The sequence below is a fragment of the Quercus suber genome, unplaced genomic scaffold (genome assembly GCF_002906115.3).
Source record: "Quercus suber isolate HL8 unplaced genomic scaffold, Cork oak 2.0 scaffold_66, whole genome shotgun sequence".
Lineage (NCBI taxonomy): Eukaryota > Viridiplantae > Streptophyta > Magnoliopsida > Fagales > Fagaceae > Quercus > Quercus suber.
In genome coordinates, this window is record NW_027069531.1 from 128,933 (window position 1) to 152,969 (window position 24,037).

At 35.4% G+C, this 24,037-nt stretch overlaps 2 protein-coding genes across 2 annotated transcripts; both read right to left on the reverse strand.

Annotated features, from left to right (window-relative positions):
- Positions 1-1,058: 1,058 nt before the first annotated feature.
- LOC112013233 (vacuolar protein sorting-associated protein 35B) lies at positions 1,059-14,794 on the reverse strand. The gene is made up of 22 exons (XM_024045619.2): positions 14,535-14,794; positions 14,314-14,410; positions 14,106-14,229; positions 12,927-13,112; positions 12,715-12,802; positions 12,461-12,517; positions 12,284-12,373; positions 12,040-12,162; positions 11,137-11,211; positions 11,006-11,065; positions 9,551-9,667; positions 9,103-9,342; positions 8,953-9,018; positions 8,636-8,725; positions 5,518-5,607; positions 3,577-3,666; positions 3,163-3,231; positions 2,587-2,667; positions 2,322-2,429; positions 2,130-2,233; positions 1,723-1,836; positions 1,059-1,619 (listed from the first exon to the last, which is right to left on the reverse strand). The coding sequence occupies exons 1-22, from the start codon at positions 14,625-14,627 to the stop codon at positions 1,409-1,411; spliced, it is 2,373 nt and encodes a 790-aa protein (XP_023901387.2). The 5' UTR covers positions 14,628-14,794; the 3' UTR covers positions 1,059-1,408.
- Positions 14,795-18,570: 3,776 nt separating this feature from the next.
- Positions 18,571-24,037, reverse strand: LOC112013274 (rac-like GTP-binding protein 5). The gene is made up of 7 exons (XM_024045671.2): positions 23,509-24,037; positions 22,576-22,663; positions 22,355-22,464; positions 22,175-22,238; positions 19,278-19,342; positions 19,105-19,170; positions 18,571-19,005 (listed from the first exon to the last, which is right to left on the reverse strand). Exons 1-7 carry the CDS (start codon positions 23,605-23,607, stop codon positions 18,904-18,906), a joined length of 594 nt encoding a protein of 197 aa, XP_023901439.1. The 5' UTR covers positions 23,608-24,037; the 3' UTR covers positions 18,571-18,903.

Consider the following 24,037-nt stretch of genomic DNA (forward strand, 5'->3'; position numbering starts at 1 on the left):
TAAAATTTTAATTTGAGTTTTTCTCAGTTTCATTTATTATTTTATATATAGATGGGTAGGGATGTTCATAAAAACTACACTACCATCGCCATGACAACCATGACTCGAATTGGCAGTGGTAATTGGTGATTTGTTGTTTTTGTATTTTGGGTCATGTTAATAGGTGCTAAGCAATTGTTAATAGACCATTTTAGAAAAGCTTTTAAACAACTTTTATGAGAAATTGAAAATACTGTCAAAATATATATTTTTTTTCCATAAAAATGTTCCCAAAATGGATTACTAACATATGTCCTTACGGCATTCGTTAACTTTTTCCTTATTTTTTTAATAATTGTAATGACCACCATCGACCTCGGCCTTTTGAGCTTTTCAAACCTTGTGATATAGGGACAATTCTTATTTTGGAGAAACCGTGTCAATGCGATGTCAAAATGTCTTTGAAACCAACCAGGCAACCACACAGATGAACATCCCATTCCCTGACCTTATTTTTATTAAAGATTGCCCTAAGTGGCAGCCTAACAGGCAACCAATTTTTCACCTTGCCACAAATAATTAATAAATGAACATCAACAAACTAATCAATTCAATTCGATTTTAGTACGACATGACTCATGAGTGATTCAAAACATTGAAGTTGTTCAAACTTTGATCTTCCAACCCTACACTTTCTCCCTTCCTAGATTTGGCCAATCAAAATTTGCCTGGCTTATTGGTGCAAATAGGTCGGAAGAAGTTTCATTTCAAGTCTTGTGAGACTGACACACTGAGAAGGAATATGTATATATTTGATATATGAGATACCTTCTCTACTATCATGCTTCGCAGTCAATGTCGCCAAGTGGTGCAACACTGCAATTTCCAAATGTTTTGCCTTTCTGACAGTAAATTCATAGCGTGGTTCCGAGTTAAACTCCAAAACAATGAAGTTTTAAACCAAACGACTTTGCCCATGATTGTAACCCAAGATGCACATGCACGTAGGCACACACATTTTACTATGAATGATTGAGTCTTTAAAAGCATACAAATATAACAATTAATAGATGCCAATCTTAGCCCCAAAAACAGCATATTATTTGATGAAATAAAGGTTCGAGTATAGAACAGTAGAGGGATCAAAAGGCAAGCCACAAACAGTGAAAACTCACACAAACCCTCAAACCAATAAAAAATAATTTATTAATTACCTTTAAAAAAAAAATAATGAAAATGGTCGAAAGGGAGAAGGGAAAAAAGAAGGGAGGTGGAAGAAAAACCTATATATGAGTTCCTGTCAAGGTGCAGGCATTTTATACAACTGTGCTCATTGCTCACCTCTCCCCATCATTTCCTTCCTCTCAGCCCCAAACTTGCTTGTTTATATATCCACACTTTTCAGTAGCATAACTTAACACATAATAAGTTAAACCTTGACAGAATCATATTTTTCACCCATTGCACCGCCTTTCTGTTTCTGAAACTGGATGTAACGCAGCGTGCTAGCAAAGAAAGCATCTGAAGCAGCATTGGGGGCTGTAGATTCGCTTTGCATCTCAGTTGTGATTAATTCTATTAGACCCTGGATTGCAGCACTTGTAATTTGGGGGTTTCCCTTCTCAAAAAAATAAAGGTACCTGATGCATATAACGACCCATGAATCAAAAAATAAACATAAAAGCTATTAACCATGCGTGTATAACAGCAAAGTTCAAATTGGTAGGACTCTAAACCACTGACTTGTTCAGTATTTCAACAAAGAGTGTGACTGGCCCACTGTTACCCCGTGTAACATTGGCCATCTGTTGAGCAGCATTTGCAATCCTCAAGGCACGCTTTAAGCAAAGCAGGACCCTGTAAATAGAAATAGCACCAGTAGTTATATCCTCTTCCATTTATGTGGCAACTCAGGTAAACTATGGATTACCCCTAGAAGTGAAAGCTTAATACCCTAGGAAGCAAAATGCTTAATAGCAATGATAATAAAAGATCAAGAACTACTATGTTGCTTCCATTATCAAGAATACTCAACAAGCAGAAAAAAATAATGCCAAAAATAAAATGCCAACAAATTGACACATTAAGACAAATGAAACCAGGCAACGGGTATAGTCAGATATATGGATGTAAGATATCTTGCAGTGTACCTTTCTCCATCCTTAATTCCATCCTGATCATCAACCCAAAAAAGATGTGAACATGCATAAACTGCTCTGCACTGATCAGGTTTCTTTAGAAGCTTTGCTGAATACTGACACAAAGAAAAAACATCATTATGAGTTTTAGTAGGAATGAGTAACAAGAGCACATTATTTAGACAGCAATTCAAGCATCATTACCCCTGTGGCCTTGTGTGTTAGAGTATCTCTATTCTCAACACCAAATACATTAAACCTCTGAAGGGTTCCAGTTATCAGATGTATTGCAGTCACCTGGGCTTTGGAGTCCTAAAAGAAAGGTAAATACTCGTGTGAATAAAACAAATATGGCTAGGCTAAATGTGAGGCACTGCTTATTGATTAAAACATTTGACGACAAATGGCCACTTCTTGTCAGTAATCCAAAGCAAACTCAATCACAAGAAATTATTTCATGGACAATTACCGCAATTTCTTCTTCATATAATACAAATGCCTGAGTGAAAAATTCATAAGCAACAGGCTCAAGACCACAGTCATTAGCAGCCTGATCAGCAAGGAACAAAAAAACAAAGAGTTCAGAAACATACAGTTAGTCCCCCAGCTACAGATATCTGTCATGACATTAAGGCTTTCTTTATCAATGGAAAATATAATCAAGACAAAATGCATAGTGATTCTATTTAATTAAGTGTGAGTAAATTTATGGTAATGGCATTGTAAAATTTCATGCACAATAAGTAATAGAAATGTTCACACATGTCATGCCATTGTAAAATGTTTTACACAAATCTATTTTAATAAGTAATAGAAATTTTATTACCACTTTGCCACAAAAAGTAAAGGAAGCCTTCTCCCTCAATCTTGAAAACTATTTTTTTTAATAATTCGGTAGTTACAATGAAGCAGGGGGGAATCTTGAAAACTATATATTATTTTTAAAAAGTATCATTATTCATGCTCCAGAAAAGAATTCTAGGAGCTCCCAAAAAATTATTTTCTGATCTTGTTTTCTGCAGTACCAGACAAAGTCAAGGCATACCTCAGCACATTGCAGGTACAACCTTAATTCCAGTTCAGGAGATGGAACAGCAGAAAGAGATTCGATCATCTGAAACAAAACAATTATAATGTCATATTAAGAGTACACGCATGCAACATAGAAAATGAATTTATAAGGAGGGGAGAAAAAAGGAAATAAAAAATAGAAATCACTAAGAAAAATCCATATTTACTTTAGTGAAAGAAGATATATAGGAAACCAGATAAGGAAATTTTAAAACTGAGTTTTTGTAATTAAATTGAACCATCCAACAGACATAACAAAATGGACAACCCTGTCAAAAAGCCTATAAGGAAGTATTTTTGTCTACAAGGACATGTCTAAAAAGTTTCAGTCTTGTAAGAATCAATATATAAAATTTGACATTGTCTTCCACATCAGTTCAAAAGTTACCTCATTTAATATCTGAAAAATTTTCTTTGGAGTTGCAGGCACTGCCTCTCCCGCTACGTCCCCATCCTGACCTTGTAATTGCCTTATCAACTGCAAGCCACAAACAACTTTCTGAACAGTCTTTCAAAATTAAGGTTCATTTATAATAAACTATCAAATGTGAACTCCTATACACAAATTCAAGAGGTAATTTACTCCACCAAAATTGAGTAAATCAAACTCAAAAGAGAAAAAGATATGTATGCTGATTTTTTGTATATAAATAGCATCCAAATAAAAACTACCAACTACAAATACTGTGTAGTGGTCAGAAAGAATTGACTTTTTCAAGTGCAGTTCTTTATCATCAGCTCAAGTTCTTGCCAGCAAAATTACATTTCTTTCATATGTATTCTTTCACTGTACACAATCACACGTAGTAGAAAATGGTGATATTTCTGCACAATTTGGGCCTTCTAAGATTTTTGGTTCTTTTATTTTTCTTTCCTTTCTTTCCCCAAGGCAGATGAAGTTTTCATAGCAATGGTAGTTACAAAGATAGCATAAATAATGACTTCTTGATAAATGTAAACCTTACATGTAGGGATTCAACTCACCTTTGAACCAAGTCCTTAGAAAATCTAATGACTGGATCCATGTCATAAACTAGAAATATAGAGTTCCTTTCTTCATAAAAAGAAGTTAGGAACTTGAAGTGCATTAAGGGTTGAGTATGTCCATTTTCCAGAACACTATGATTCATTTAATGTTTTCAAAGCTCTATTGCATATAATATGTCATCTTTTATAGATGCTTCAAGGATACTGAGCCATTAGGGGTGTACAACAAGCTGGACAAACTGAGACTGCACTGAAGAAAAACCCTGTCCATAATCCCAAATCCCAAATGTAATTTCCAAAATTTGTAAACTAAACCCTAGAATCTCCTTTTTTTTTTTTTCTTTTTTTCTTTTTCAAAAAGTTTATTTTCTTTGTTTTTGACTAATTTTTTTTAAAAGATATGTAAAATATGTGATACAAATGGCTCGGGTGTTATCAATGTAAAAGATTTTTTGAGAGAAAAGTATTTCCTATATTCATCATTTAGCTTCTTTTTTTTAAAAAAAAAAAAAAAAATCATAGCATTGAACTAACTGGCCAACCGACCCAATCACACCAATCCGAGCCGATTCGGTCACTGACCCCCTTTAAGATGCAGTGTGGTGAGCAAACCAGGAAGCTGACCATGGTTGTGCAGTGAAAAAAATTGCCTGTAACTGCAACACACCCATTTACACCCCTAACTAGCACACTATGTAATTTACTTGGCCTTAATGCTTTGAAACTGTTAAATTGAAATTTTCAATTTGCATATATTATCTAATTCTAGTTTCTATGAACACATGTAATTTTTTTTTTAATAAAAAAAAGCTTCTGATATTAGTCTTAAGTTTAAGGATTATGCCTTAGATCTCACTTATTTAAAAAAAAAAGGATTATGCCTTAGATCTTGAGTATAAGCCTTAAGATTATGAGTTCTAAATTCCCAACTATATGGCTTACTTATTGATTAAGAACAGTAACTTATAAGAGGCTCTCAGAAATACTCCTATATGCACCTTAAATGGGTTGACTAAGAACAGAGACTCATAAAATGTGCATAGGGTACACAAACTCTTCTAAGCTGATTGGTTCAAAGGAGTAGCAATCATTAAAGTCCTCAGCAAAAATTCTAGAAGTCAGATTCACAATCTTGTTGACTATCCATAATATTATAAAGGTACTAACAAGAATCTGACGACAAATTTTCACTCCAGAAATTCTTTCTTCGTTCACAGTCAAGTCCAGACCGAAAAGAAAAAAGTGCTCGATGCAATTTTTTCACTCATGTATATCTTGCAATGGAAATTGCATGCATGGAAAAAAAGAAACAACAGTCTGCCATAACCAGGAAGAAACATACCCTGAGTGCAGAAAATATAAGAGGAGGAACAGTAAAAGGCAGGCGTCTTGGTCCTCCATTCATTATACTCTTCTTCACAGTACATATGATCTGAAGATTGGAAAATGAGAACATCAGAAAACAATTCTTATGTCATAAACATGAGGTGAAAAATATACCAGAACCTAAGATTTATGGTAATGGAAACAAGTACTGTAGTTTCAAAAAGACATGGGATGTTCAGCACAGCCCAATATTTTTCACATGTCTGAACAAATGTCAGACAGAGGTTTACACAAGCCCTGCCATCAAAAAAGTTGAAACACCCCAAAATCTGTAAGAGTTTTCCTACAAACTGTAGACCAAATTAACCTAAAAATGATTTGGACCAATGCATTATTGCTTCATGGGATATCTCCAAGACAAGATATATATTCGCATTAGTATATAATAATAATAAAAGGCAGAAAATAAGTTGAGGGTTCTGATTCTTGAGGCTTAAAATTACAATTATTTTATATCTAGCATTACAATATCTTAAATAGTATTAATTTATTGTTGGCACCCAGTATTTTTATTTGCATTTCACAAGGTGTGTGCGAACTTTGATTGACAGTCCAAAGCCTAGGATTTTTGTACTCTCCATTGTACATAACAAGCTGACTTTAGATTCTTTATCTCTTTTATTTCTATCAGCTCATAGCATACCCATTTAATGACCACCAACAATAATATCTTTAAAAAAGAGAGCATCCATGGTATTTTATAAGATGTTAATGGGTTTAAGGAGATTCAAGTAACATTAGCATCAAAAGAAACAATGCTGATGCAGAAAAATTTCAAGACATCAATTACTTACCTTTAACAATTCCTCTGGGTCATCATTATAAAGCATGTGAATGAGCCGAGCAACAGAATTTTGTTCTTCGTTAAAATCCTCCTCATCAAGCTATTGGTAGGATATGGCAGGAACAAACCAAGGAGAGAGATGTAAAGAAGAAAAATCATTATATGTTTCTAACAGTAAAATAAATATTAAATATCCCAAATAAAGAAAGAAATAAAAAATCACGTGTATCAAAAGGTGTTGATAGCAGGCTACCAAGTGAATTTTAATATTCAAATCTCTATCTTATAAGATGAAATTCTGTTTGCAAAAAAACTTTTTATATGCACCTCATCCGCAGCAGTTCCATCCAAGTCCTTGATGAGCCCTTTAATTAATTCGAACAACACCTCAACCTACAAACAGCATATTAAGTTATTAACCACGCTCCTCCAATAAGAAAAAGTTAAGATCGTAGAAAAAACAGACAAGAAGCCCACCTGATGAGCAGTAGAGATGCAAGTGTAATTCTTCATGATGCTTTCAATAATAACCATTGCCATGACTTTATTTGTTTCATTATCAAGGTGATCCATCACACGGGGGTAATTAGAAAGTGTCAGGGCCATGACAGCATCATTGTATTTCTCCAGTGGAGCACTTAGAAGCGCAACGACTTGTTTTTTTGCTCTTTGGTCTTCAAGTTTTGTTTTGCCAGAGAGCTTCTTAACACATGCTCCCTGTAATAAAAATTCAAATAAAGAACAACCAAGTCAGCATAACCTTGTCAGAAAAATCCATTTCTAAACAGAACCTCAAAAAATTTCCATCCATGTTATATATCTACTCTGACCAGAACGCCTTCCATATAAAATTTCATGCAATAGTTAGGTGGAACCAATAGGTGCTCTAATCATTGTTATAAATGAGCTTCAAGAGACAACATACCAGTACTTGATCCACATAATCAAGTCGATCAGGATGAACACGGAGAGTAAATGTAAGAAGAGAGACATATAAAGTTATGGCTCCAACAATAGGCATGTTGACCTGTGCTTCTATCACCTGCCATTGCATGTAGTTGATTAACATATATAAAGCACAATTCCACATTTAAATTAAACATATGCATAGCATGGAAAAAATTGAAGAAAGGCTTCTGTTAAATTAAAGAAAGGATAATAAATGCATTTGCATGCCCAAGCCCAACACATGGAGTCAGTTGAGCAAAAAATTGTAAGGCTCTCTTTTCCCTTCAAATATGAATACCCCAACTGTGGTTTTATGAAAAAACCAAAGCCCCTAAGTAAATTTCTTTACCCACATTCACCATGTTGACACCCACAGCTCTAACTCTGCATCTCTTTCACAATCACCAGGCACTTGTTGCTGCATTGCCCAAGTGCCTCTAACCTGTGGTATTTTCTCTTCTGCCTAGTTGGGATTTCTTGGGTACTGCCAAACTCTGTTGCTTCAATGCTAAAATCCTGGAATGGTAAGTTGGGTTCTCATAGATATGGGACTGTAAGGGGGCGACCTGGTATGTTTGATGTGGTGCATTTGGGGTGAAAAGAATTGCCGCATTTTACAAAGAGTCCACTGTACCAAACCTCAAGTTTTATTTCTGAAGACTCTTTATGAATGGGGATTGAAGTCCTCCATTCTGTCCACGTTTTCTCTAATGGATTTCCTAGACACTCTACTTTTGTGCCATTAATTATACGGCTGGTTCTGTGTATGTTCTTTTCTAGTCTTGTTTTGCTTTACTGTTTTTCTTTGATTTGTACATTTTTTGATTTTTAAACAATTGCAATTACCTATCAAAAAACTCCTTTTTAATATATGTTTCAGGATATATGTACCCTATTCTCCCATTGCAGATATATAATGTGGGGTGCATTCTCTTTTCAGGTTACATGTCCCCATTGCTAATATATCAAATGGAGTGCATGCTCCAATTGGAAGTTATAATATTAGATACCTCCTTAATTTGTTTTAGGTCATTCCTTTCTGATTTTGAACTAAATGCTGCTTTTTTTTTCCCAGATGTGTGCGAACTTTGATTGACAGTCCAAAGCCTAGGATTTTTGTACTCTCCATTGTACATAACAAGCTGACTTTAGATTCTTTATCTCTTTTATTTCTATCAGCTCATAGCATACCCATTTAATGACCACCAACAATAATATCTTTAAAAAAGAGAGCATCCATGGTATTTTATAAGATGTTAATGGGTTTAAGGAGATTCAAGTAACATTAGCATCAAAAGAAACAATGCTGATGCAGAAAAATTTCAAGACATCAATTACTTACCTTTAACAATTCCTCTGGGTCATCATTATAAAGCATGTGAATGAGCCGAGCAACAGAATTTTGTTCTTCGTTAAAATCCTCCTCATCAAGCTATTGGTAGGATATGGCAGGAACAAACCAAGGAGAGAGATGTAAAGAAGAAAAATCATTATATGTTTCTAACAGTAAAATAAAGATTAAATATCCCAAATAAAGAAAGAAATAAAAAATCACGTGTATCAAAAGGTGTTGATAGCAGGCTACCAAGTGAATTTTAATATTCAAATCTCTATCTTATAAGATGAAATTCTGTTTGCAAAAAAACTTTTTATATGCACCTCATCCGCAGCAGTTCCATCCAAGTCCTTGATGAGCCCTTTAATTAATTCGAACAACACCTCAACCTACAAACAGCATATTAAGTTATTAACCACACTCCTCCAATAAGAAAAAGTTAAGATCGTAGAAAAAACAGACAAGAAGCCCACCTGATGAGCAGTAGAGATGCAAGTGTAATTCTTCATGATGCTTTCAATAATAACCATTGCCATGACTTTATTTGTTTCATTATCAAGGTGATCCATCACACGGGGGTAATTAGAAAGTGTCAGGGCCATGACAGCATCATTGTATTTCTCCAGTGGAGCACTTAGAAGCGCAACGACTTGTTTTTTTGCTCTTTGGTCTTCAAGTTTTGGTTTGCCAGAGAGCTTCTTAACACATGCTCCCTGTAATAAAAATTCAAATAAAGAACAACCAAGTCAGCATAACCTTGTCAGAAAAATCCATTTCTAAACAGAACCTCAAAAAATTTCCATCCATGTTATATATCTACTCTGACCAGAACGCCTTCCATATAAAATTTCATGCAATAGTTAGGTGGAACCAATAGGTGCTCTAATCATTGTTATAAATGAGCTTCAAGAGACAACATACCAGTACTTGATCCACATAATCAAGTCGATCAGGATGAACACGGAGAGTAAATGTAAGAAGAGAGACATATAAAGTTATGGCTCCAACAATAGGCATGTTGACCTGTGCTTCTATCACCTGCCATTGCATGTAGTTGATTAACATATATAAAGCACAATTCCACATTTAAATTAAACATATGCATAGCATGGAAAAAATTGAAGAAAGGCTTCTGTTAAATTAAAGAAAGGATAATAAATGCATTTGCATGCCCAAGCCCAACACATGGAGTCAGTTGAGCAAAAAATTGTAAGGCTCTCTTTTCCCTTCAAATATGAATACCCCAACTGTGGTTTTATGAAAAAACCAAAGCCCCTAAGTAAATTTCTTTACCCACATTCACCATGTTGACACCCACAGCTCTAACTCTGCATCTCTTTCACAATCACCAGGCACTTGTTGCTGCATTGCCCAAGTGCCTCTAACCTGTGGTATTTTCTCTTCTGCCTAGTTGGGATTTCTTGGGTACTGCCAAACTCTGTTGCTTCAATGCTAAAATCCTGGAATGGTAAGTTGGGTTCTCATAGATATGGGACTGTAAGGGGGCGACCTGGTATGTTTGATGTGGTGCATTTGGGGTGAAAAGAATTGCCGCATTTTACAAAGAGTCCACTGTACCAAACCTCAAGTTTTATTTCTGAAGACTCTTTATGAATGGGGATTGAAGTCCTCCATTCTGTCCACGTTTTCTCTAATGGATTTCCTAGACACTCTACTTTTGTGCCATTAATTATACGGCTGGTTCTGTGTATGTTCTTTTCTAGTCTTGTTTTGCTTTACTGTTTTTCTTTGATTTGTACATTTTTTGATTTTTAAACAATTGCAATTACCTATCAAAAAACTCCTTTTTAATATATGTTTCAGGATATATGTACCCTATTCTCCCATTGCAGATATATAATGTGGGGTGCATTCTCTTTTCAGGTTACATGTCCCCATTGCTAATATATCAAATGGAGTGCATGCTCCAATTGGAAGTTATAATATTAGATACCTCCTTAATTTGTTTTAGGTCATTCCTTTCTGATTTTGAACTAAATGCTGCTTTTTTTTTCCCAGCATGAAAGAACATCTCCCATTTCCGTTGAAGAAACAGTGCACAGAGCATGAAAAATGAAGGCAGTCCAATGATATCTAATTAAGTTTTGTGCTACGCCATGTTAATTCAGTACATTGGATATCTGGGACATCAGTTCTAGTTTTGTAAGAAAATTTCAAGAAAGCAGTAGCTATAGGTCAACTGTTTTTATAAGATAAGAAATTGCAACAAAGGTACTGCCAAGATTAAAACCAGAGACTCCCCCCCACCCCTCTCCACACCCGAAAAAAGAAATGTAATGTAATAGTTGAGTTTGTATAGTGCTTCCAAATTTGAATAACAGTCAACATAAATTTACAAACTTAGGGAAATCTTACCCTCCCAATAGCACTGCTCAATTTTGCAAAAGCTTCCACTTGCAGAAATTCCGGTAACACCTGGCACAAGAAAACCATGATCAAAAAAATGAGAAAGCATATATCACAAAGACAGCATATAGAGAACTAACATCTGTACTTGAAGCAGCATAATTTGATAATCTCTCCATTAATTGAGATAACACTGTCTTGACGTCAACTGTTGGCTGCAAAAAGAAACATATTCAGATAGTGGTTAAGGGAAAAGAAGAAAGGCAAAAGGCTATCTTTATTGAGTTTATTGCTTTAATCAGAATTAAGAAGAAAGGCAAGACACTCAAAATTTTGATATCAAAGATCCTTCACATATGTATTATGCAAAAGGGTAGACATGCATGTGTTCTCCCAACCTAGTGCTGTATGTTTATCATATAAGGAGACAATTTTCACATGTTCACTTCAGAGGCATTTAATAATAATTCTTGCACCATAGTTAGTTCCTAGACAATGTTCATGTTCCAAAGTATGCATTTGTAAACCACTTAAAGGATGCATTTGTAGACTGATTTTACAAGGGTATTTAAAATATTAAAAAGCTGAAGTTACTTGTAGGATGTTAGGTAAACTCAGCCAATTAGGTCGTGCTCAAATGGCACCCCCCCTCCCCCTTCAAAAAAAAAGATGCCATGTCAACTAGGGTGCTTCAGCTTTTTACTGATTGTGTTAAGATGCTTAGGCATTTTAGGCTGTTTTCGAGAAGCCACCCAGGACTTGCTTCCTAAAAAGCTGAAGCTTCCCATAAAAGCTACATCTTTTAAAATGCTCCTGCCCTCCCACACTAGACTTGAATAGTCCTCCTAAGGACATGATATCATGGGCAGCATGGCAACTACCTAGAGCAAGGGGTGTGCAATGTGTCTCCAGATTGGAATTGTTGAACTATGTCTTCTGCGTCCCCCACGCGAAACAAAAACAAAATAGCAGAACAAAGCCAAACGTAAGAACTTATGCAACCCTGAAAAAGAAAATAATATCCAATATGTCATGACACTCACCTGAAGCTGGGGGCAAGCACCCAATAATGTCTCAAGGGTCTGTAAATGGTACTCATCAGGAAAGACCTGAATTATGCAATCCATCAGATAATATTGAGCAAGGTCATCACTGCAGTTGACAATCTGCACAACCCAATTTCGTTACTATTAGAAAGTTGATCAGAGAGGGCTTCTTGGGTGGAAATTTAGAAGAAAATTTAATAAGTAAATAAATAAAACCCGAGAAAAGAATAGATTAATAGACCTGCTCTAAGACTCTGGGAAGAACTGCATCTTTGTACATTCCAAGGTCCACGCCCTCTATTTGACCGAGCACATGGAGATTTTTCCCAACCTAGTAAATCAAATAAGAAAAACAGAAATTTTATTACTCTACCAAATCTATTACACAATTTCATCTGGTGGTAGTTTCAGATATTACCAGATCACGGAGCTCGCTCCTTTCCTTTTCCAGCTTCTCTCTCACCCGACCAGGTCCCTGCAGACCAGAAAGCCCAATTGAAGTCCTCAACTCAGGATCGCCAAAGAGTATGAATGATTCACAAGCACCAAAACATCTGCATGGCCAAAATCATGCCATCATGGCTCATTTTTACCTCTGTGGCATGCATGTTCAGTGGTTCTATGCATGTTCAAGCATGAAAACAGATAAGGATTTGTAGAAGTCCAACAAACCTGATGCTGCAGTCGTACCCAAAGCTTATTCATCTCAGTGAAATTCTGGAGCACAAATTCTACAGAATCCATGACAGAGTCAGCATCTCTGCAGAAAGATAATGGCACAATTCCATGAATATTGAACAGATTAAAACGCGGAGCAATCAACTGCTGGAACAGATAACTTCATTTTGAAAATGGAAATATATGTAATCAAGCAACCACCTTACCCTTCATATTCTGAACCAACGTCAGGTAATTTATCTCTACTGATTTGAGCAAGATAACTTCTTAAAAAGAGCCCACGGATTGGATGTTGAACACCACGACACATTTCCACGAGATCTTTAAGGACATCCTTAGCAGGAGCCTCCTTAGATTTGATGTACACAGATCCTACTGTACATAGGAGATACCTGGTAAATCAACAAAATGGACTTCACATGCACTGACAAAAATGTGATATCTGAAACAACCAAACATGAATAAGCCCATCTGAAAGAAATTCAAATTTAATTGGAATGGGCAGGTAACAATGAAAAGCATCTCACCTTTTTTTTTTCCGAAACGTAATTGAAATTTTCAAATGATATTTGACCTATTAAACCCTTAGCTGATTCCAACACATCGTGATAATTTCTGATTGAAGTATATAATACTTCCCTCCTCATGAAGAAGAGGATAAATTTTCCACCTTAAATTAAAAAAATATGACCTTCTATTTTCTTTTGCTTATATCAACTTGTAGCCCCGAAATGTGGACAAAATTACAAATTAAATTATATTAAAGCATACCCATGTTGAAATCAGTAAATATTTGAAGTTAATACACAATCATGCAAATAAATAAATCATTGAAGATTTTTGTAGCCAAATATTATCTAAGAAAGACAAGAGACAAGGTTATGGAAAATAAAGTTGAAATTAAGCAAAAACAAGAACCGCCTTCTGGACCTGTAAAAAAAAAAAAAATTATGTATAAAAATGACTATTTGCAAAATTTATCGTCTTCTCATAAGGTACAACCACCTACCCATGAACGAGTAGCCTTTCTAATTAACTATCAGTTCTGGTATTAAGTTAATGCACCTAACCATCAAGGATTCTTTCAGTTATTTTTCTATTCATTCTATTTCTCTTATGCTGGCAAAGAAATACTTTATTTTTGCTCTAGTTTCAACTTGTATATGTGAGAAATTTCATTTTTCCTTGACTATTTGTACACAGTTGAATAAGAATCAGGCAAAAAAATAAAAACCTCTCCCTCTCAAAGAGACAAAACAGTTTTTGATAACTTGTTGATTCCTATCAATTGCAGATTCATAATTGCCACATTTGCAAAAGGTGATCAAAATATTCCATATGCAATTGAAATGACAACAATTGAAGCATGATCAAAAGTAGCTTACATTCTAGGCAAAATGTTGCCAGCGTGCTGAACAAGTTCATAGAGATCCACAATCGAAACCCCGTGCCTGCTTTCGTCTTTGAAGAACATCTCCAGCTTCCTCAATTCATCGAACGCTCGCATGTCTTACACACCAAATTTCACAAATTAAAACCAAACTAATCAAATTGATAGGCAAATTTAGAAAGAGAGAGAAAAAAGAAATTTACAGAGTTCGTAGTATTTGTGAGGTGAGAGTTTCGAAGTTCGAAGCTCCGATAGCATCTGAGCCGAGTACTTTAGGGCTTCTCGGAGATTATTGGCGTCCTGAGACGATTAAAAACAAAAAAGAAATCAAATTAAAATTAAAAGAAATTGTGGAAATTAGGGTTTACGAAATAGATTAGGTTAAAAAATGGGGAAAAGTAAAGAGAAATGAGAATGAGATTACGAGAGCGCGGTGCATGTAGAAGGCGTTGTGTTGAATGGCGGCAATCCCTTCGGCCAGCCATTTATCTTCGTCCTCAATTCCGTTTATCATCATATCTCTCTCTCTCTCTCTCTCTCTCTCTCTCTGTGTTCCCTAAACTGGTTTGGAAAGTAAGGAGTGATGAGGCAATGAATGTAATGAAGGTAGACGAACGTAAACGAACAAATCCTATCGAAAAAAATAAAAACAGGAACGTTAACGACTAACGAGAGTTGAACGTTTGGTAGGGAAGTATTAGAGTGGACTCACCACAGTTGTGATTGATTTGTAGTTGTAAATATAATAGTAGTTTTTTTGAAATGAGTTAAACTACCACGTCCAGCTGTGATCGGGAGAAACCATACACCTGGTACTAAGGATGACAATTTTGGTCCCCCTCGATTGACCTTGCTTCGCCTTACACGGATTTTTATCACTCTGCAAAGGTGGTAGGCCAGGGATAAGACGAGATTTTAACCCCGAATTATGAAGCGGGGTGGGATGAGTTTAGAACCACCTCGCTCCATCTTTGTCTGTCTTATCTCCGTCCCATCTCGCTGCCCTGCCTTACATTAATAAGAGTTAAATTGTAAATTTTTCATACTCTAAAACCCTACAATTTAAACAAACATATTATCAATCTATTTTATTTTACCTAACATGGTTCTCCGCCTTTTTTTTCTCTCTAGCAATGTTGGAAATAATGTAACAATTTTAACGTTTTCTTTTGTCTTTATTAGAAACAAATTTATATACTATTGAATCGTTAATTTTGTAGTAAAAGATTTTTGTTTTTATTGTGATATTGTCTTGTAAAACATTTGGATAATATTATTTAATTTTTGCTAAAAATTAGTTTGATTTGATGGGATAAATTTATTTGTAATTTTAAGTATATTTTTATTAATGAAATATGTTTTATTAAAAAAATTGTAATAATTATGGGCAAATTAACAAGAAGTAGAGTTTTACGGAGTGTGGTGGGGTTTCGCGGGCCCTAAAGGGAAGGGATGGGGCAAGAAAAATTTTCCCATCATGCAGATGGGGCTGAGATGGGATAAGACAAAATCATGTGGGGCGGGGGCGAAGACTCCATCCTTCGGCACGCCCCGCCCCATTGCCATCCTTACCCGAAATATGGTGTATTTTTCTGGGGACTAGAGTGGGTGAGTGGGATGGATTATAAGGGTTTAATAATAATAATAATAATAATAATAATGAGGTGGTTTAAATTTTCAATATTAAATAAGGCATAAATGAAAGAGAAAGGAAATATAATCATTACAATACCAAAAGAATAATGAGGTGGTTTCGGGGTTTTTTTTTTTTTTGGTTTTGTTTTGTTTTGTTAATAAAAGGATATATGATAGATTAGTTATTGATAAGCTTGTTACATGTAGCCATATCAAGGCCAGCTAATGCTCCACCACATCCGGTGGTACACTTGTTTGCTTCTGGAAGGCATGCCTAATTTGCTTGTTGGGTATAGCATGGATCAGTTTTTGCAATTAGTCAAAAGAGGTCCCATAAGAGCATTTGTAGAGAAATTAAGCACCAACTTGACCATAGCACTAGAGTCAAGTTCTACAAATAAGATATGAAATTTCAAGGTCTTTTAGCCAATAATAGCCCATCACGTAGAGCCTAGATATCAACCGTGATATTGTTGGTGTTACCCATGTATCTTGCGAAACCTTTGATCTATAGCCCATTATGGTTTCTAATAAGTCCTCCCCCACCTGCAATCCCAGGGTTGCCATGGGAGGCACCATTTGTGTTCAATTTAAACTTATGCACTTTGTTTTAAGCAATTTTCATAGATATTTTGATCAATAACTCCAGACCTGAAGATGTAATTATCTATATGCTGTCATATGCCAAAGGGAAAAAGGATGTTCCGAGGATACTCAACTTCATGGGGATATTGTGAGCTAAGGCATTCTCTTCCAACCATATATGAAAAGACAGAGAAAGNATGTATCTTGCGAAACCTTTGATCTATAGCCCATTATGGTTTCTAATAAGTCCTCCCCCACCTGCAATCCCAGGGTTGCCATGGGAGGCACCATTTGTGTTCAATTTAAACTTATGCACTTTGTTTTAAGCAATTTTCATAGATATTTTGATCAATAACTCCAGACCTGAAGATGTAATTATCTATATGCTGTCATATGCCAAAGGGAAAAAGGATGTTCCGAGGGATACTCAACTTCATGGGGATATTGTGAGCTAAGGCATTCTCTTCCAACCATATATGAAAAGACAGAGAAAGAAGACTGCATGGTGTGAGGACTTCCATGCTTATTCCAGAAGTCCTAGTCTACCACACAGTCACAGAGTATGTGGATTGGAGATTTAGTAACCGAATCACATAAGGAACTTGTAATATCAAGGATAAAACCCATTGAACCCAAAACTTCATTGGAAGGAATGCTATATGGGCAACTAAGCCAAAGGAAGAATTTAATGCAGGATTAGAGACAATGGTGAAATTTCTTAAAATAAAGATATAAAGTGGCAAATACTGATATTTTTATTGTTGGATCTTATGCAAATTTAAGGTTTAAAAAATGTATAATTCATGTGAAATTATAACCAAATATAACTCAAATCCTCTCTCTCTCTCTCTCTCTCCATGGCGAGATAGAACGAGTAAAACATGTTCCTGCTCTATCACCTCTTTGAGGGAGGGAAACCTGTGTAGGGTAAAGCTAGATTTGGACAAGTTAACCATAGCTTATTTTCCTTTTATTTGATTTATGTACAAATTTTTAAAGTTTATACTTCCAAATGAGTTTCTCAAAAAAAAAAAAAAAAATTCCAAATGAGTTTTTTTTCATATACACATTATAAGGCCCATAAGAGCATCCACAGCAGATGTGGTATCTATGCTAAATGCTATAATATGGCACATTTGGCACACACCAAACACCAAAAACGGAGTTTTATCAAATGTGTTAAATGTGTTAAACTTTTGCAACATTGAATAGTAATATTGCAATTTTGCCACGGTACGACGAATATGGCATTTGCGTTTATTATTTTTTTATTCGAATTTTCTCTCTCCTCTTACTTCTTTAATTGATTTTTTCTCTCTTCTCACCATCTATCTCTCTCTCCCAACCGGTGTTCTTTCCTCTTCAGATCAAATTCCCAGCTCCTCCCTCAACCTCAAACGTTTTTCTCTCTCTTTGCACCTCAAATCAAACCCAAAAATCTTCTTTCTTCTCACTTTGCACCTCAAATCAAACTCCAATTCCCAGTTCAAAACAAAACCCAGAAATAGAATCATCACAAACCAAACAGATCTTCATCATGTCAGAGAAAGAACAAAGGAATTGGCGATGGAGGCAAGGTAAACCAAACAGAAATTTTTTTTTTTCGGCAAAAAAAATTCTAAGTTTAGAAATTAGACCGATCAAGTGTTTTTTTTTGGATGGAGGGGGTGGGGGGGGGGGGGGGAAGTTTGGGGGAGGGGCTAACTAATTTTATCATTCGATCTTGATGAAAAAAAAAAAAAAAGCTCCTTAAGTTGTTCGTTGGGCTGCCAGACTGCTCGACAAATTGAAATTTTAAAATAAGCCAGTCCTACAAATAACCGAAGTCTGGGTATCATGAAGAGAAGAAAGAACGAATTGTAGACCTCCGAATCAAATTACTTCCTCAAAGATTTCATAATTATTTATATTAAGAAATTTATTAGGGTCTACCACAGACGGCAATGGCTAATTCATCTTTGAAAAATGTTAAGACGTGGCAATCATAAACGCCCATGCATATTTTATAGCACCTTCGTATAAACCACAACATACAATGATAACATGATTCATGATTCAAAAAAAATTTCAATGATAACACATCCACCATTATGTATGGTTTAATCACGTTAAGACGTGCACAGCCAACTCAGGTTTCCTCATTTGCGCGATCACAGACTAGACTGTATTTGTCAAAAGAATATAAACATACTTTTTAAAAGCATACAAAACTTGCAGTACCACACAGAAACAGTAGAAGATTAAGAACACAAATTACGAATGATATAACCAAGTTCACTTCCTCGCATCTGGTTAATACAGGAGACAAATTTTTAAACACGGATACGTGTACATGGGGTCAACAAGGAATATGCTAGTTCACCAGAGTTACAGATCATGAAAACAAAGGTAAAGCCAGAAACTAATAATTTCATGCTTTAACATTTGATCCCTAGCATGTCAGTCAAAGAATATACACCAAAGGTTGCTGCTTCCTTAAAACAGACACAAGGACTGACTTGACTGACTGATATAGAGACGTAAAATAGGCTGGTGGGTCATTCTCCTATGTCAAATACAATCCCTCCTCTGAATCACAATATGGAACAACCCTTTTGTGCCTTTTTCTTTTTCTTCTTTTGCTTTGGTGGCTGTAGCACAACCTTAATGGCTGCATCAAAAACTGCCTTAACATTCTGCAATTACAATATGACATGAGTCCAATAAGTAACAAGGGCGTAAAGGCAATTTTCCAATATTATTAAGCACGAATAAATGAAGAGAATTGTGTAAACCTGCTGTGTTTTTGAGCTACACTCAATGTAGGCAGGAGATCCAATCAGTTTCCTAAGCTCTTCTCCCTTCAGCAAAAAGGGAATATAAAACCACATGTTAAGAAGGTCATAGATCAACTAAAACAGATGTGTAGAGAATAAAAGAGAAACATTCAGGATGCAGAAGATTTTACCTGAGCCGTAGTGATGGGCACTGCACCTGGATGATCGATAAAGAACTGCTTATCATCCCTAAGATCTGCAGATAGATGGAACTAATTATGAAAACAAGTACATCTTTCATGAATAAGGAATAAAAATTTAAATAGCAACGATAAAACAAAACTCCAGATTATGTATTAACAAAGAAAGTCAAACCAGATAGTTCTTAAACATACTTTGAATAACCAGAAGCAATTATATTCAAGCAAATACACTCACAAGAGATAATCCCCAAAAGAAAATCCAAAATCAAATAAAAACAAGAAAATAGAACATGTATACACACACACAAAAACAGTGTAAACTCTCAAGCTACTTATGATCATTACAGATGTGGAGGCCAGTTAGACATAGACCGAGTACAAAAGTTGCAGTCTTTTTGCAAGAACCAAATGTTAACACATATGTAGTGGCACTAAGAGTAAGAAGGAAACAATAATAACAGCAACAACAAAGCCTTATTCCCAAAATTTTGGAGTCAAGTATTGATTCTCAAACCGATTGGTTAGGGTTGACCACATGTATTCTTTTCTTCCATTCTATTCTATCTAAAGTCATACTCTATGCTAGTTCCATAATTGACATGTCTTTTTTAATTACAATTTTTTTGAGAGGAGGGATAGGTGTGTGTATGTGGTGTGGTCCGGGGGGGGGGGGGGGGGGGGGGTGGTGTTGGTGTGTTATGTAAGCATTCTAGTTAGTGTCCAGAATGCATCAATAGGAAAAGAAAAAATTGGTAGGTTTTTCATAACAAATCTGATGACAATATCAAATTCCGGTTCATGATTTTTTTTAAGATAAGTAGGTTATATAAGATCAAAATGATGCATGGAAAGAAAAGAAATTAGTTTAAAGCCTGTAATTGGCATCATATAATTTCAAATGATAACAGTGAACTTTCCAGATTTATGAAGCGAAATTATATATCAGCACAAATAAAAAAAGTGAGTATGATGAGAACGTAGTGGCAAATTAGAATCAAGTGGACAAAAATGATTCTGATGAAAATATAACTTTGAATAATTGAAAATATAAATCTCCAATAACACAACTTTCAAGTGCTATTACAAAACTGAGGAGGATGATTGAGTGATTATTAATTTAAACTTAATATTACAAATAGAGTTTTTTTTTTTTTAAAGAAAAAAGACAGTTACACCATATTTAATAACATAGGAATGAGCGATCAAGAATCTACAAAACTATCTACATTGAAAGATAAATTGAAACCTTCTTATTCCATCTTATGCTAAATTATTACGTGTAATTCTTGCTGACTCCAACATGGATTATGATCAGAAAATTGACATGAACCTAACATATAGCCATATCAATATAACTACACTCCCAAAATAGCTGTATTGTTCATGGTCAATCTTTTCTGGTTGGAGTATGGAAATTCAAGGCTATCAAGTTAGTGCAAACAAAGATAACAGGACCTCAAGATTTGAAGGGTAGAGTTGTGCATGGCTTAAACTAGGTTGTACAATAATGACTTGCTTGATCAAAATAGATTTTAAAGACAATTTTGAATTCATAGAAAGTCGTGCATTGCTTGTTTCACAAGTCAAAATCACATTTATGTTCTTCCCATAGAAGTTACTTATCAAGTTTTCAAGTCCCAACTATGCAGCAGTATTAGGTTTAGTACTTTGTATAACTTCTTGAAGACTCTAGGTTTTGTTCACCTGTTCCCTAGTTTTGGTCCATCACAAACCATCTTCTGCTTGAAAATCACTATTCCCTTACCTCAATCCACAAGTACATAACTCAACTTGCCGGCTGTTTGACAGGCACAATATTTAAAATTTAAGCTCCCTGGAGTTTATGTTGCATCAGAACTAGCCTCATTTGCCAAGTAACATGTCATGTTCAAGCCCAAAGACAGAAGCATGAACCTGAGAAGACTCATAAATCAACATTTATATAGGAATGCCAAATAACATATTCCTTATATCTGTATTTTCAATAATCGTTCTACCATTATAACTTCAGTGATGTGAATACCCCTTTCCTTCTTCCCACACCAGCATCCATACCCCTACCCTAATATGTGGGCCTGCTTTATCACTGAAGGCCACAACTGCAAGAACATAGTTCCAGATCATTTCAGGATCCTCCAGATGAACCAGATATTTGCTTGAGTTCAAGCTCCTAAGAGTCAAAAGGATCTTTAATTTGTTAACAGATTGAAGTTTGTTAACGTTGAGAAGGGGGTTTGTTTGGACTTTATGAACAAACAAGTGCAACCTTTAATACCATAACTGCCATGAAAATTATACGTGCCTTAGTAGTATCACTTGCTGCCATTACATCAATAGCAACTAGAAACAAAGAAGTATGAAACGAAGTATGCCTAACTTCTTGACAAGAGTCACTGACCAGAAAAGGTGGCGATCAATCCATGCTGCCGTGTGTCAAACTAGGTAGCAAACAACAACAACAAAATTCTATTTCCAGCAGCAGAACATAACTGAGTAATACAATTGCTGGAAAAAAAGAAAAAAAAAACCTACCAGGATGATAAGCAATCATCCTACTAACAAAGATGACCTCCTAAATTAAACTTACCCACAAGAAGCCATAGAAATTTATGAAAAGCATAGGAAAAAAAAAGAGAGTTAAACAGTCCTACCTAATCAATTCTAAGACCTAAGAAAGACAATGCCTAAATATCTTATCAATGCTTTGACGTTGAGCAAAAACCCAACTAATCTAGGATTCAAATATTGAAAAACTGGAGACAATTAAACCAAAACTGGTCATTAAGTACCCAACCAACCTTCCATCCACATTCCACAGACACAGCTGATTACAAACAGTATCAATCAAGAATGCATGTAAATGGAATGTTGAGAATAAATCATACCGAGCTTTGTTCCAACGAGGATTATTGGAACTCCAGGTGCGTAATGCCTCAATTCAGGAATCCACTGAAACAGAAAAAAATAAAAATAAAAATCTCAGCCCACGCAAATGCAAACATTCAACATAAAAATGAATATATTTATATATTAAAAAAAAAAAAGACTAGTCAAGATTTTGAAACCTTTTTTGCAACATTTTCATAGCTGGCCTTGCTTATGAGAGAGAAAGCAAGAATAAACACATCTGCACCTCGATAGCTCAAGGGTCTTAACCTATTGTAATCCTCCTGACCTGTCCAACAAATCATTCATTAGAAACCTACAATTAAGAAGGGGAAAAAAAGGAGGAGAAGAAGAAGATAAGCAAATCCAGGAAATCTGAAAATGATGGTTGTATAATTACCAGCAGTATCCCATAGCCCAAGGTTAACGGTGCTTCCATCCACAACCACATTTGCACTGAAGTTGTCAAAAACCGTTGGCACATAGTCCTATTATCAATGAAAAATGACAAAATAGTTAACAACCAATAACTTCTTAGTTTTAACCCAAAGTACATTTACAGAAAGCAAAAAATGTCACGATAAACTCCGCATGTTTCTATGCTTAGATTAGTATATTTCGTTCTAAGCTGGTCCCCAAGTCCAGAAAAATTAGGGGGTTTGCAGCCAACATAAAATTTAGTCACTCTATTATGAATGGATCCACACTACAGATACATATTGGGGCGCCTCCTAAGAATACATTTGGCCGGCCCTGAGGGGGATTCGCAACAAACCCAAAAAAAAAATTGGGACTAAGGTTTAGTTGTTGTTGGAGAATAAAATGTTACAATAAAATTGAAAATAAATAATCTTACAGGAAAATTATTAGCAAAATAAACAGCAGACTGAATATTTTTTGAACAATAAAATCGATAAAGTGATGAATATTTCCTACCACACAAAACCAAGAATCAACCTACAAATAGTAGAAGTGCTCTACTCAAATTTCCAAAGAAGATACATTTCTCTGTGTGCATAAGTTCCTATGTTACTCAAAAATACGAAATTTAAAGTAAAATCATAATTGATCAATTATTGTTATCTTAAATTAGCCGAAATCCGGTTTAAATTAATTATCTTTGTATCATTCCAAACCCCATATACAAATTAACATACTATCAGCCATTTCCAAGAATAATAAAATCGTCCAAAGAGAAAGGAAAAAAAAAAAACTCAAATTTTCGTTTCTTTTCTTCTTTCTTTTGTTCCAGAAAGATCCATGAAAGAAAATGAGCATACAAAAAGGACCAAATTGAAGGCAGAAATTACGAAAGAAGGAGCTCTAAACTGACCGTAGGGAAAGTGTTGCTGGTATAGGAAATCAACATGCAAGTTTTGCCGACAGCGCCGTCGCCGACGGTGACGCACTTGATGAACCTGGACGCACTCATTTTTCCAGCAGCGAAGCACTGGATCTCTCCTCCACCCCTAAAAGCTAATTCTAATCCGACAATGATAATGCCTATTTCACTTCACCTCAGTTTTTCTTTCTTTCTTCAGAGAGAGATCATCTCCTAGACTCCATTTCTTGGGGAAGAGCTTTCAAGAGAGAAAGAATCGGAATTCTTTGAAATTGAAATTCCCACAGAGTGTGTGGCTTTTTTAGCTTTAGCCCTAATTGATTGGAAAAGGATTTGGAATTGAAATTGAAATGTGAGAGAGAGAGAGAGAGAGGGACAGGACGATGGGTGAAGTGGGTGGGACCTGAGGTTTTGAGAAGAAACGAGACGAGAGAGGGGAAAAGAGAAAAAAGGGAAAAGGAAAACAATTTCACGATGGAAAATAGAAATCCAAAATACAAAATACAATAGCGGTTGAAGC

Bases quoted from the DNA above. Each gene is read 5' to 3' on its own strand.
- LOC112013233 (XM_024045619.2), bottom strand. From the start codon at position 14,627: ATGATGATAAACGGAATTGAGGACGAAGATAAATGGCTGGCCGAAGGG. The intron at 12,518-12,714 runs GTTTGTTGGACT...TCTGGTCTGCAG, and splicing joins GGGTACGACTGCAGCATCAG to GGACCTGGTCGGGTGAGAGA. The intron at 12,163-12,283 runs GTCTATTAATCT...TGGGTTGTGCAG, and splicing joins TTCCCAGAGTCTTAGAGCAG to ATTGTCAACTGCAGTGATGA.
- LOC112013274 (XM_024045671.2), bottom strand. From the start codon at position 23,607: ATGAGTGCGTCCAGGTTCATCAAGTGCGTCACCGTCGGCGACGGCGCT. The intron at 22,465-22,575 runs GTAATTATACAA...TTTGTTGGACAG, and splicing joins TGGGCTATGGGATACTGCTG to GTCAGGAGGATTACAATAGG. The intron at 19,343-22,174 runs GTATGATTTATT...ATCTATCTGCAG, and splicing joins CCTCGTTGGAACAAAGCTCG to ATCTTAGGGATGATAAGCAG.